We start from the raw sequence: 12810 nt of genomic DNA on the forward strand, positions 1-12810 counted from the left end.
CTGTCGGACCCCACTCTCCCTCCTCCCACACCAAACTGTTTCACCCTGTTTGCTAATGAGGGTTATTGTCATCAGAAGCACTGACGTTGGCAAGGCAGCGTAACAACCTGCGAGCGAGGAAGGAAAGGTGTGAGTGTGAGGTGTGTGTGTGCGCGGGGGGGGGGCGGGGGAGGGTGAGGAGGAAAGCTACACATGCAGGAGTGAAACCAATGAGGAGGAAGTGCTGACCTCGCGTGCGACACGTTAGAGCCAGCTCAGAGCTGGAACTGAGCAGGGTTTTTAAGCTGCATGTTTCCTGCAGGTGGACAAGTGGCAACGGGCAGTTATAGTGCAGACACCTAGTCTAATAACTAGTGCGGGGGGGGGGGGCTTCAGGACACCTGGGTTCTGGTAGAAGAATGAGGGTGAATAGTTAGAGCAGGGGGACTAGAATTCATGATTCCCAGGTGCTATTCCTGGCTCTCAGAGGTAGAGCAGGGGATGGGGAGCCAGGACTCCTGGGTTCGCCCCTGGATGCTGGGAGGATGATGTTGCCTAGAGGTTGGAGCAGGGCGGGTTCTCTTCCTGGCTTTCCTACTGATTCCCTGGGTGATGTTGGACAAATCCTACCCCCATGCCTCGGTTTCCCCATTTGGAAGTTAAGGCTAATGGCACCTTTGTCAGTTGCTCTGAGAGCCATGGCGCAAACGTGCAAAGTGTTGTTGCTCGTGCAACGTGTTACTGCCTTTGCAAATGCGAACATTCCATTACGTGCACGACTGCTCCCTGAGGCAGGGACAGCAGAGACTGGTGTTTGGAAACCGACCTTGGGGCCAGAGCCGCAGATGGTGTAAATTGGCCCAGCTCCACTGGCCTCAATGGGCCAGATCACCAGAGGGCGAAATCCGTGTCGCTCCATTGACTGCTTCAAAGCTTTGCTTACCCCTGTTCCTGTGAAATAAGGGGATGTGTCTCAAGGTTTGTTAGGTCATTTAACCCATCCCTTCCCGCAGGGGCTGGATTGATGCCCCGGCAATGGGCAGCCAGTAACCTGGGATCCCGGTAAGTATGGGCGGCAGCAGGGAAAGGTTGCCCCTTCAGTACACCTCAGCCCCCGATGCTTGTGCACACGCTGGGGATGCACGTGCATGTTCTGTGCATGTGCAAGGGGAGACGGCAGGTGGAGGTGCACGTGAAAAATGTGTGCACACCTAGGCGCGTGCCTCTGCACACTAGGGCCTGCTCTCACCAGCCCATCTCAGTCCATCAGGGCTCTCTGAGGTGGTATGTGACAAGCCGGCCGCCCTGTGCCCTGCTCCAAAGGACAGCGGGAGCCCTGGGGGCAAGGACACCCCTGGAGTAGACGATGACCCTGCCTGTAGCAGGGCTAGGCGCATGAGTGAGCAGCGCTATCAGATGTGCTGGCTGCGTGGCCACTGGGCCTCCCCAGAGATCCTAGGCCCCACCCTGGGCTTCCCGCTGCACCTCACTCCTGACCTACCCACCCTGGGATTGTCCAGTCCCAGGCTCCCTGCTGCACTTCACTCCTGACCCTGCTCCCAGGATAGTCCCAGGGGGAGCTGGCTAATCAGGCCAGATGCTGTGGGCATGTGTCAGCCAGAGGGGATAGGCTGAGACCCACCAAACCGAGTTACACATATGAGTGAGGCTTTAGGGGCTGAACAGAAAGAGTGGGGCTCGACCCCCAGAAGGGCCTCCTGGGTGAGGGCTAAGCCAGAATCAGCTGCATCACTTCCTTATTGGCTTGTTTGGCCACCTGGCTCTATTTGCGTAGCCCTTGCCACCTGTTCGGCAGCTGCTGCCAGGTCAGGCGCAGAATGCTTCACGGCTTTGCGTGTCATCCTCTCCCTGTGGCTTCTCCCAGGGGAATCCCCAGCTCTCCCTCCCTTCCTGAATGCTTCCAGCCCAGCCTTGGTCATGGAGTTTGTGCTGGGGAAACCGGCAGCCCTGGTGCCTGAGTCATTAAATAGCTACACTGCACGGGCCGCCGGCGTCTTGCGACTGAGGCACTCAGAGCACCATGTAGCCTTTGCTCCTTCCCCAGGAAGAAGGGAGGGTGTGTGGGGGAGGTAGGGTTATCGCGCCCATTTCAGCGATGGGGAAACTGAGGCACGGAGCAGGGCTGGGACGTCCCCAAGGTTACGCAGTGAGTCAGTGGCAGAGCTGAGACTGGAGCCCAGGAGTCCTGACTCCCAGGCCCTTGCTCTGATCACTAGAGAATGCTCTCCCCTCCCCCCCAACCCTCTCTTTAGGCCCCGAATGGGTGCAGCAAAGGCTGATGTCCCTCATAGCCTGCTCTATGCTGGTGGCTCTCAGCCCTGCGTGGCAGCCCCCCGCCTGCCGTAGGGCCAGGAGGGGGCTCTGTCTCCAGGGCTCAACTCCCCACCCCGCAACACAGAAGGGCAAAGCCGTGCCCCATACACTCATTCCTCTGTGCCACCCGCCCCCCTCGGCCTGCGAGCGCGGACACACCTCGCCGCCCCGTTTCTAACCAGCCTCAGGGCAGGGCAGGAAGAGGTGGGCGCGGCTCCTGAGTGGCTGCTTCCCTTAGGGGGCCTGATCCAGGGTGGAAAGATTCCTGTCGGCTGCCGTGGGTTCGGGGTCAGGTCCCCAGGGAGGGCATAAGGCTGCGGGGACGTGTCTCTGGTAATGGGGGTGTGGACGCCCCCTCTCCTCCATCCCTCCCTCACTTGGCCCCTGGGGATCAGATGGTGTCAGCCTCCGTCTCCCCTCCGTCCCTCCGGGCTGGGAGCATCACTCGCTGCGCAGCTGCCTCCTGTGTGGTTGGTGGTTGTGGTGACTTCATCACGGAGACACTGGGCTCCGAGTCCCTCCGGCTGGAGGCGGCGCAGGGGATTTCTGCTGAGCCCATGTGGCTGGGAGAAGCCCCCCCCAAGCACAGAGCGTGGGCGCGGAGGGGGCGGGCATGTGGGTGCCGAGAAGCCAGCAGGTATGCCAGGAGCTTGAGGTGGGGGGGTGTTCCCTGGCCCGGGGAGGATGAGGCAGCCTGCTCCTGGCAGGGCTCAGAACCACCCCCTGCCCACACAGCCTGGGGGAGTTGTGCTCAAAGGGCAGCTTCCTGCATGGCAGCGCCCGCCACGCCACCCCCTCGTTCCCCACGCCCACGAGCCGGGGGCTGCCCAGCCGGGGAGACGGGCGGATCTCTGGGTGGGGGTCACCCCCTGGAGTCCCCCTGGCTGGAGTCTAACCAGCAGGCTAAGTGGGGGAGCAAGGCTTCATTGCCCATTCCCAGCCGCCGGGGAGGGGGTGGAGCTGGGAGTACATACTGGGGCCTTAATGACAGGCGTGCAGGGGCAGTGGCGACTGCAGGCCAATACACACAAGATGAGCACACGCCCATGGACACCCACACGCAGGCATGCCCACGGGAACACGCATGGGCTAGCACATACGGAGCTGCACACCTACGGGATGGGCTCACCCTCAGGCTGCAAACAGGTGCCTCAAGTGCCCTTGCCACTGCTGCATGTGCAAAAGTGTGTGTGTGTGGGGGGGGGGGGGGGTGCACAATGACTCCCTCATCTACCTGTGCCACTGCATATGCATTTTATACACCTACCCTTTTTTCCCCAAACAGCCCCCCCCCATTTTCTTCCATATTATTTATTTAGGTTCTTCCAGTTTGGGGAGATTCGTCAGTTTCATGTTTGTTTCTTGCGGGTTCCACTGGGTTGTATTTTCTGATTTTCAAGCTCTGGCACAAAGCTGCAAGGACAGGGGGGGCTGCAAATCTTGCAGGTTGGGGGGGGGGGGGGAGAAGAGTATTTTTGTGCAGAGGAACCCTGACTCCATTAGATTCTCTCATGTCGGCTTCCTAGAAACCCTCCTCTTGTCTTAGCTCTTCACAAACACTTTGCTCCCTGCAGAAGCATCAGGGTTTCCCCTCAAGCCTGACTCCCTGCCCCAGGGAGCCCGGACCACAGGAAAGCAGCTGTTCAGCCTGGATTTCGCTTTCTGGAGGCAGGTCACACTCCAGAATTGAAAGCGATAGCTATGCCGAGGGTCGGCTTCACCGCAGTACGAGATAGGACACGGGAATTGAAGGCAGCTCTCAGCAGCGGGGGGGGAGTGGGGGAGAGAAGGGCGCACCTTCTCCTCAGTGCTGAGGCATGGCCCTAGCACATGGGCTCCCTATGCCCATGGAAAGACGCAGGCCCACCTATCAGTACGTGTGTCTTCTCTGCAGCCCCGGTGGGCTTGCAAGTATAAACCATCGCAGACTGGCAGCCAAGGGGACTAGCTGCAGCAGTGGAGAAAGGTGGATGCCTCTGGGCAGCCAACCCTAGCATCCCCCCCCCCTCCCCCCCACTAACCCCTGGTTCAAACAAGCCCCCAAACCACAGGGCAGCTCACTCCTGTATTTCCTCCTGACCCATTACCTCAGCCAGTCAGGAGGAACCAGCGTGAGGCTCAGGGTCAGGAGACCCAGGCTGCACTTACCCCAGTCTTGCCCCCCCTCTGTACCTCAGTTTCCCACCTGCAAAATGGGGACACCAGCAGTGGAATAGCTTTAAAGCACTAGAGCATGCTCTTGACTGGGTGGGACAGGCCCCCCCATTACACTGACGCAGCAGGGGAGGTTAGGCCAGATCTCCCATTAGCTGAGCCTGCGTGCACAGCTTGTTTAAATTAAAGGCTACTTTTGCTAGCCAGTCACTGCTGCCCGTAGCCCACAATTGGGGCTGGTGCCCTTTTAAATACCTGGCCTCTAAAAAAAACCCAGTGTCTAGTTCCCTGTTTATGCTGCACAGGCAGGGGCTGGTTTAGCTGCCCCCACCCTGCAGCAGAGCCATGGGGGGGCTTTTCTGCCCACAAGGCTCAAAGGACTAGAGAAGTGTATTTTCCCCTCCCAATCTGCACACAACACTGGGCTAGGAATGCCCCAGCACAGGCAAACCACAGGTATAAGGACTCTGCCTGCATGCGGGGGGGGGGGGGGGGAGGAGGAAAGAGAGAAATAGTCTTGCCCTAGGACCAACCCTGCCCCATCCTTGGGGCCCCATCTAACCGTGCTCCATGAGGACCCAGAGCAGGGTCTGGACCCGCTGCCACGGCCCAGCTAGCCTGTGCTAAGCCAAAGGCTGGGTGTGCCCGCCCCCGTTGACCAGCTGCTTTGCCAGGAAGGGGCTAGCATGAGTTAGGGGCTTGTTCTGTAGCTGCTCCGTGCTTCCCAAGCTGCCAGGAGTCAGTGGCAGCCCCTGTGTTACCAGGCTCCTGTAGAAAGAACTGTAGGCAGAAATAGGTCTGCAGCAGCAGCTGTGGGGGCCAAACCCTGCACAGGAAATGTACAGCCAGCAAGGGTTGCTTTCAACTCAGCCTTGCGTTGTGGGGTGCATGCTCATTGACAGGGTGGGGCTGGGAGACTTACTGAGGTGCACAGAAGTTTTAGTCAAACCTACAAGCTGATGATCTCAGATCCCACTTTTTTTGGGGGGGGGGACACGCGAGGGGGAGAAAAGGAGGCTTTGAGAGTGTCAATTTAAGGACCTAATTAGCACTTGGCTTGTGCTCCTTCCTCCACACCCTGAAACCAGACGAAATCCTGTTTCGCTGCAGACTAGGCAGGAGGCTGCACCAGCCAGGTGCTCACATGGCATTTTGCAACAGGCCAGCCCTTAATTGCTGCTTGTTTAAGCCTCTTTGTCAATTTACAGAAGTGGTGGCGCCTCGGAGCCAGAAAGCCGCAGTGTTTTGCAAAGAGTGAGAACAGGGCTGGCTCCTGGAAGCTGCTTTAAGAACACAACTACATCCTGATCCGATCACCAAGTACAGGACATGCTGCTCTGATGCAACATGCAGGGACCGGGAAGTGTCACAGCTGGAAGGGGCGGGGGGGGGGGGGGGGAGGAAAAATGCAAGAGGAAGTGATATTTAGATTTCAGAAATTTATTGCAAGTTCATCGTACAAGAATATATAGAATCAGACTCTTAGTGGCTTGAGTGCAAAGAAAAAATTGCAATCTTGAGTTTATAAATATAAGACATTCTGTCCATTGAAAAATAAAGAGTTCATTTGCAACTGTCCTTTTCAGTCCTCACATCTTCCATCCACAACACAAAGCAGATGCAAAAAAAAAATAAAAATCCAGTCTCTTCCCCACCCTGCCACATTAAGTCCTTGGCAAAACGTGGCCATGCCCGCTCCCGCTGCAGAGAAAGGGAGCGGAGGGAAATCCAGTCCCTTGCCATGGATCAGTGGCATCCACACCCCATGCAGTCAGAGAGACACGTCGTGCCTTGCGTACAGGATTCAAGCGCTCCTCACATCCGAGGAGCGAGTCGCCTTGATTCAGTCATTCCCCCAAGCGCGTCTCCTGCCAGCCTGCTCCAGCGAGCTGCTCCTTTAACGGTCTCCACACAGTCACAGCCCCTTTGCTACGGCCAGTCGCCCGGCGCACCTCCCTTTCCACGCACACCATCACTGCCGGCCCATGCTCGCTCCTCTCCGTTACTCCTTAGCTTTGATTTTGATGGGGTGGTTTTTTATTTTTTAAAATGTTGTTTTTTTGGTTAAAAAAACAGGAATTCAGCACAAAACGAGACGGCGGTGCCCAGCTCAACGCTCCAGCAGCGGGACGTAGGGGACCCACTGGTTATTGCCACGGCTTTCTTCACAGTAACTGGCCACTTCCTCCAGCCCTTGGCTCTTCCAGGAATCCGTGTGGGGATTCTGGTGGGAGAGAACACACAGATCCAACCGTTAGCAACAAACACAAACTTCCTGGACGTCACCCCAGCCCATTCACGAGACATACTTGAGCGGTGACCCACACCACTGGCTGTTCGGGAATACACACATCACTGAAGCAGCTTGGCTCAGCCCCAGGTCACATGGCTGCCAATTTTAGCCCTGCATCAGCACCACTGCACAATACAAGCTCTCCCCTACAGGCGGTAGGATTGGATCCCAGGTGATGGACACCCACCCTGCTCGGCAACCCCTGGCACCCAGCACCACAGGGGACTCACCGTCACTAAGATGCAGTGCAGGTCCCGGGGTTCGTTGTTGTCCTCCGAGCTCTCCCCAAGGACCTTGGCCAGCCGCTGCATGCCGGACACCCGCAGAATATTGATGTCATTGTCGCAGCAGAATGCCTGGATGAGGGTGAAGTGGATTTGCAAGGCGATGTCACCCTCGTCTTCTTCATCAATGGCGAGGAGGCAAAGCACCACGCTATCTGGATCCCTGCAGGCCAGGGGAGGAAGCAGGCGGGTCAGGATCAGGGGGAGACAGACCCCACAAACTGACTGTCCATCTAAGGAAATGAGTCTCATACACCCCCCAGCTGTTCCTGAGCAACTGCCAATGGCAGAGCTTGTCCTCTCTCGCATCTTTCACACACAGATCCCTCCCACCGCACCAGCTCCAACAGATCTAAGTAAGCGAGGCACAACCCCCCCCACCCCTTTCCACCAGCCACGTCAGCTGATCAGAGCCGGCACACGCCAGGGCCGGGGATACTTACACATTCATGAGCTTGGCCGACTCATAGACGCCGACTGTCAGGCAGTCCTGCCTCTGAGCGGCCACCAGCAGCTGTTCCACCGCCTCGCTCACCGTCTGCATCCTTGGGGAAAGAGAGGGGGGGAGGAGGGAGAACCACATTAAGGCTGGGCGGCTTTGGAAAGGCCCGCGGGCGGAGAGACATGAAGAAGGGTTTGGGCATCTGCACGCCACGGCTGCTCCTGCAGCGTTGCAAAGGAGGGAGACACTTACTTTTTGGCGGTGTTGTCGCAAGCAACCAGCTCTTCCAGGGTCATGTTGCAATTATAATCCACAATGGCTTGAAGTCGGGAGGGAGAAGCAGCCACCCGTAGCCCCCCAGCAGCCCCCCAGCAGGCAGGAACCGTGCAATAATCCACTGGAGGAACCAGGCTCGCTCAATCTTCTCCGCGATGTCAGAAACGCCACCTGCGAGTCAATCCGGTGCCGCTGCGAATCAAACACCCCGGCTCCGCCAAACAGTCTTAGAGACAGCAACAGCTGAAGGCGCCTTTTATTGCCTTGCCGAAGGGGGCGTGGCCTCTCCTTTCCTATTGGTTCTTCGGCCACAAAGGAAAAAAACCCGGTGCCAGCTGATTGGTTTTCGCTCTGGGGAAAATAGCAAGTGGCCCCCACGTGGGGCGGGGAAGTTTTGCAAGGGTTGGATTTGCTTAAAAAAAAAAAAAAACACACACGAGAGAGACAGAGAGAGAGAGAGAGAGAGTTTCGATTGAAATTTCCCAGCAGTTTTTGTTCCTGTGCTGGGCAGAGGCATGGGATTTCCACAGAGCTCTGGGCTTGCAGCCGAGGGGGGCAGGTTTGCAAGCTGTTTTGTCCAGGGGAAAACAAACCTAGGCGAGATCCCTTGCTGGAGAATTTGGATGGGCTATTTTTAGAGGAAATAAATATCCCAAGAGTTTGAATTCAAATGCATGCCCATGGAAATCCCCCCACCCCCCGGCCATCCGTCCCCGGGCTTGCTCTGCAGCTGTTCGGGGACAAAAATCACATCCAGGCGAGGATGCATTTTGCAAAGGAAAAGCAGGGACGTTTTATGCAAAGGGAGAATCGTTATTCTCTTCCACTCCGGAGCAAATTCCGAGCTGCTGGAGTTGAGTGTGTGTCTATATTCCTAGGACTGAGCGCTGGGGCTGCAAACAGCAAACTTGTCTAATGAATTCCCTGCTCTGCAAGGGTCCTTTGCCTCCCCTCTCCCCCATTTGAGCAGGGCGATACCCGTTCCACCTCGTAGGCAGAAAACGAAGAGCACCCAGCTGTGGGTTGTGTAGGCGGCGGAGGGGAAAGGATGAGTTAATCATGAGATTTTCGAGCCAGTCATGGTTTCTGCAGCTTGCAAAAACGTTGTGACTCGTTTCACAACAACCCCTGCAGCGTGCATCATGTTTCCTTGGCTGGGGCCTTTCTAGGTTGTCCTCTCTTTTCCTCCTCTGCTGTGCAGACAGACTTCATTGGCGCTGCTTCTGATGCCCGCTGCAGACAAGGCTCGCTTCGGGCTCGCGCTCACGATGGGCGCCGCTTGGGTGGCAAGATTTATTTCAGGCCGAGAATGAACCAACCTCACAAACCCGGGAACTCAAACAAGACACCGTGTACTTTCCCGAGCAGCGGAGCTGCCAGGAGACTTGCAGGGAGGGCTGCTGGCCTTGGGGGGGTTGCGAGGTTCGCATGACATTCCGCTCTGCAAAGCAGGTGGGAGGTCGAGCCTGGAGCCTGAACTTTTGCAGAGGTAAAAGGTCCCCGGTGCAAAACAGCGCATGTTGCAATAGGCTCGAGGCTAACGGGGGGGGGGGGGGGGGAGGATTAGCCCCAGCTGGATTTGCCAAAAAAAACCAACCCAGAAAGTGCAAGAGGCAGCTTGCTGCCCGGCTGGTCTCTCTGGAGTTGCAGGCACAGGGCAGGTGGGCGCGTCCCCTGGCTCCGAGGACCGCCCGGGGGTTGCAATGAATGACATTTATGTGGTGCTGGGGGGGGGGGGCGCTGAGGGCCTGGGGTTCAGGCTGCAGAGGGGCGAGTTTCTCCCACCTCTGACCTTTCCTGCCTGGGGCGCTCGGGGGTGGCTGCTCGGCGCCCTGCGGTTGGGTGTTATTGCAAACCCCGCCGGTAGCTGCCGGGCGCTGAGCAAACCCGCCGGGCCGCTGACTTAGCGCCCAGCAGTGCCAGGCATACAGCTACCTCACCAGCCGGCGGAGGGAGCTCGCGGCGGGCAAGGCCGCCACCTAGCGGGCACGGCGCGCAGAGCAAGCTGGCGGATCGGCTTGGGACTGTAGTGCAAACAGCTCTGGGGGGTTGCGCCCCCCAAACCCCCTCCCTTGATCTCAGTGGGAGTTCCGTGGGCATCGGCCCAGATCCCCCAGGCTGGGGAGGTACCCAGATCCCTAGGCGGCTCTGGGCCTGAGAGACAGCTGGGATGGGAACTCTAGAGGTCTGACAGAGGGATAGCAGGGTGTGTAGGGGGATGGATGGGTAGACGGATGGGTGTGGAGGGATAGATAGAGGGGTGCGTATGGAGATCAGTGGATAGTTATGCACGGGATAGATACATAGATGGGTGTATATGGAGATCAATGGATGGATCCATAGGCAGAGGGGTGTCTATGGGGATCGATGGGTGCGGATGGGGTTATGGATGGATGGATAGAGGGCTGTGTCTAGGGATAGATAGAGGGGTGCATATGGGGCTGGATGGATAGACAGTGGGAAGTGTATGGGGATGGATAGATAAGGTATCTAAACACCGTGATAGATCCAGACTCCGTAGTAACCCTATTGCAGCAATTATAACAATAAGTTAATCACATGTAGTAGCCCTTACAAGGGGCTTTTATTCTGAAAGTGCCTTCAGACATTGACTCATCAACCCCTCCCTCGGTGGGGTATAGGGTGACCAGATGTCCCGATTTTATAGGGACCGTCCCAATATTTGGGGCTTTGTCTTATATAGGCGCCTGTTACTCCCCCACCCCCATCCCGATTTTTCCCACTTGCTGTCTGGTCACCCTAGTGCTGCCCCCGGAGAAGCTGAGGCGGTGAGATCCTGGGTGGGGGTGAGTGACCCTCGCTGAATGCTGTAGCGTTTTGGGTCATGTGAATAAGGAGGTTGCAAAGATAGGAGCTAACAGCAGGTCCTGAGGGACTCACGCTGGCCATCCCCGGCCCTGCAGACAGCCCCGCTGGTAGGCCGGGCTGTAGTGGGCGTAGGGGGAGTCACCCTCCGTCCTGGCTTGGGGATGGCTACCCCTGCTGATGAGCCATGCTCCTCGTTAGCAACCTTCCTCTGCTTTCCTTGCGGGATCGTGGCACTTCAAAGTGACTTTCCTGAGCCAGGCCTGGTGCTGGACAGACACGGAGTACTGCCGTCCCCAAGCGTCCCAAAATCTGGAGTCGCCCCCCACCCCCTCCAAATCATGAGATTGACTTAAAAAATCACAAAATCCTTTTCGTTTGGCTCCTGGTCTGCGAGCCTGCAGGGGCCACGTGTTTGAGCTTTTCTCTGCCACCGGGTGGGCTACAAAGGTCCAAGCTGAGACTCTCAGGCGATAGCTATCGAAACGCTGCCCCCTGCCCCGAGCATGACAAACCTCCTTCGCGTAGCTAAGGGGTGACTCGATCACAGTCTGCGAGTACCAACAAACCTTTGCTAATGGGCTTTCCCCCCAGCAGACAATGGTGTAGCAAGGTCACATGACTGTCAGGTGACGCTGGATAGAGTCGGACTGGACATAAGACGTGCATCTCGTACCGGGAGCGTAGCCGTCAGAGCAATTCGTGAAGCATCCATCGCTGGCCGCTTTAAAATCCTGCCTGGCTGTTTTCCTACAAGATCTGCTCTAGTTCCAACGGGAATTATTTGGGGGCGGTTCCAGGTGTGAGCGGGCGAGGTTCTGTGCCCTGTGATGTGCAGGAGCTCAGACTAGGTGATCATGCCGGTCCCTCCTAACCCTGGGATCTGTGCATCTCTGAGTCTTCAAGCCCCAGATCTATTAAGCGGCGAAGGCTCCGGGCCATGTTCCAGTTAAAACCTCCTGTTGTTTCCATGCATTGTTAGTTTGCCACGCGTCTCCCCGTGTCGGTCCCCCCCGACAGCGCCATCCTCTGCAGTGGGGGGCTGGATGCCCGGGTAGGGCATTTCACCGGGATGGAACTGTGGTTGGTTGCTGCCACCTGCTGACCCAGCGTGGTGACAGCTCACAGACTGTCACGGCAAGATAAGGGGACAGAAAGTGGGTGCTGATTTTGGGGGTGCAACTTGAGACATCTGGAAGGGGCCTGGTTTTCAGAGGTGCCCCTCTTCAAGGTGTCTTGAGGTGAGAGCTCCAGAACTGAGGGACTTGGCCTCCCCTTTGCTCTCTGTGCAGTTCTCTTCTGTGTAGGTTTGGGTACTGCACGGCTTGCCGTATGGCAAGGCCTTCCCCCTCTGTGCAATGGGGCAGATCTGGTGGTGGAACAAGCGAAGGGCTTGGCTTGAGCCGTGTTCGTAGGGCTGTATTATCTAGTTAATACGAGCCGCAGGCAGGCAGAGACCCACCGAAACCGCCTCTACTTGCACGCCCCAGGCGGATCCGATTTCCCTCTCTGCTCGGCATGTTTTTAAGGCCCAGCCTCCCCACCCTGTTGTTCTCCGTTCCCTCCGGCTGCAGTCAGAGAACGTTCTGTGTCGGCCCAGGGTAGGAGCAGGGCAGCCTGCCAGCTCCATGCTCACTGCCACAGGCCAGCCGCACTCTGGCTTGGCCAGCGCAGTGTTTTTCTTTAAGCTGATCGGGATTTATCCTGCAGCAAACTCGGCCCGGGAGCTGCAGAGAGGCAGCAGCCTGAGCCCAGAGACGGCGCTGGGGATGCAGTTTGCAGCTGGCATGTTTCTGGGGCTGCAGGAAGTGCGTGTGTCTGGTGTCAGCCGGAGGTTCCCCAAGATGCCAGGGGTGCAGCGTGGCCCCGTGGCGAGGGCCCAGCGTTGGGTGCAGAGGGATGGCGGGGGCGGAGTAGTGGTGGGTGCAGGCATGCTGCACTGTGCCCGTGGACACTGGGACGTCAGTGCATGCAGCTGCTATCAACAGCCAGGTGGGGACCACGTGAGCAGGGGACTTTGCCCGCGGCAGAGCCGGCAGGAGGCACTCAGCCCTCCCTGGGAGGTGCCATCTGGAGCCAGAGCCCAGTTCCTGCGAGGAGGCAGCTCTGGGGAGCCGCTTCCACAGGCATGGGGGGCTGCGACAGACTCTCATCCCCCAAACCCGTAGCTCTTCCCAGGCCTCGGCCTGGCTCCCCCCAGCCCTGCCTGGGGCCCGCTCTGC

At 57.8% G+C, this 12810-nt stretch overlaps 1 protein-coding gene across 1 annotated transcript; it reads right to left on the bottom strand.

Annotated features, from left to right (window-relative positions):
* Positions 1–5891: 5891 nt before the first annotated feature.
* On the bottom strand, positions 5892–7991 carry GADD45B (growth arrest and DNA damage inducible beta). Its single transcript, XM_065421990.1, has 4 exons — positions 7739–7991; positions 7488–7589; positions 6991–7207; positions 5892–6691 (listed from the first exon to the last, which is right to left on the bottom strand). Exons 1-4 carry the CDS (start codon positions 7780–7782, stop codon positions 6578–6580), a joined length of 477 nt encoding a protein of 158 aa, XP_065278062.1. The 5' UTR covers positions 7783–7991; the 3' UTR covers positions 5892–6577.
* Positions 7992–12810: the final 4819 nt, after the last annotated feature.

This window comes from Emys orbicularis, chromosome 24 (genome assembly GCF_028017835.1).
Source record: "Emys orbicularis isolate rEmyOrb1 chromosome 24, rEmyOrb1.hap1, whole genome shotgun sequence".
In the NCBI taxonomy this organism is placed as follows: domain Eukaryota; kingdom Metazoa; phylum Chordata; order Testudines; family Emydidae; genus Emys; species Emys orbicularis.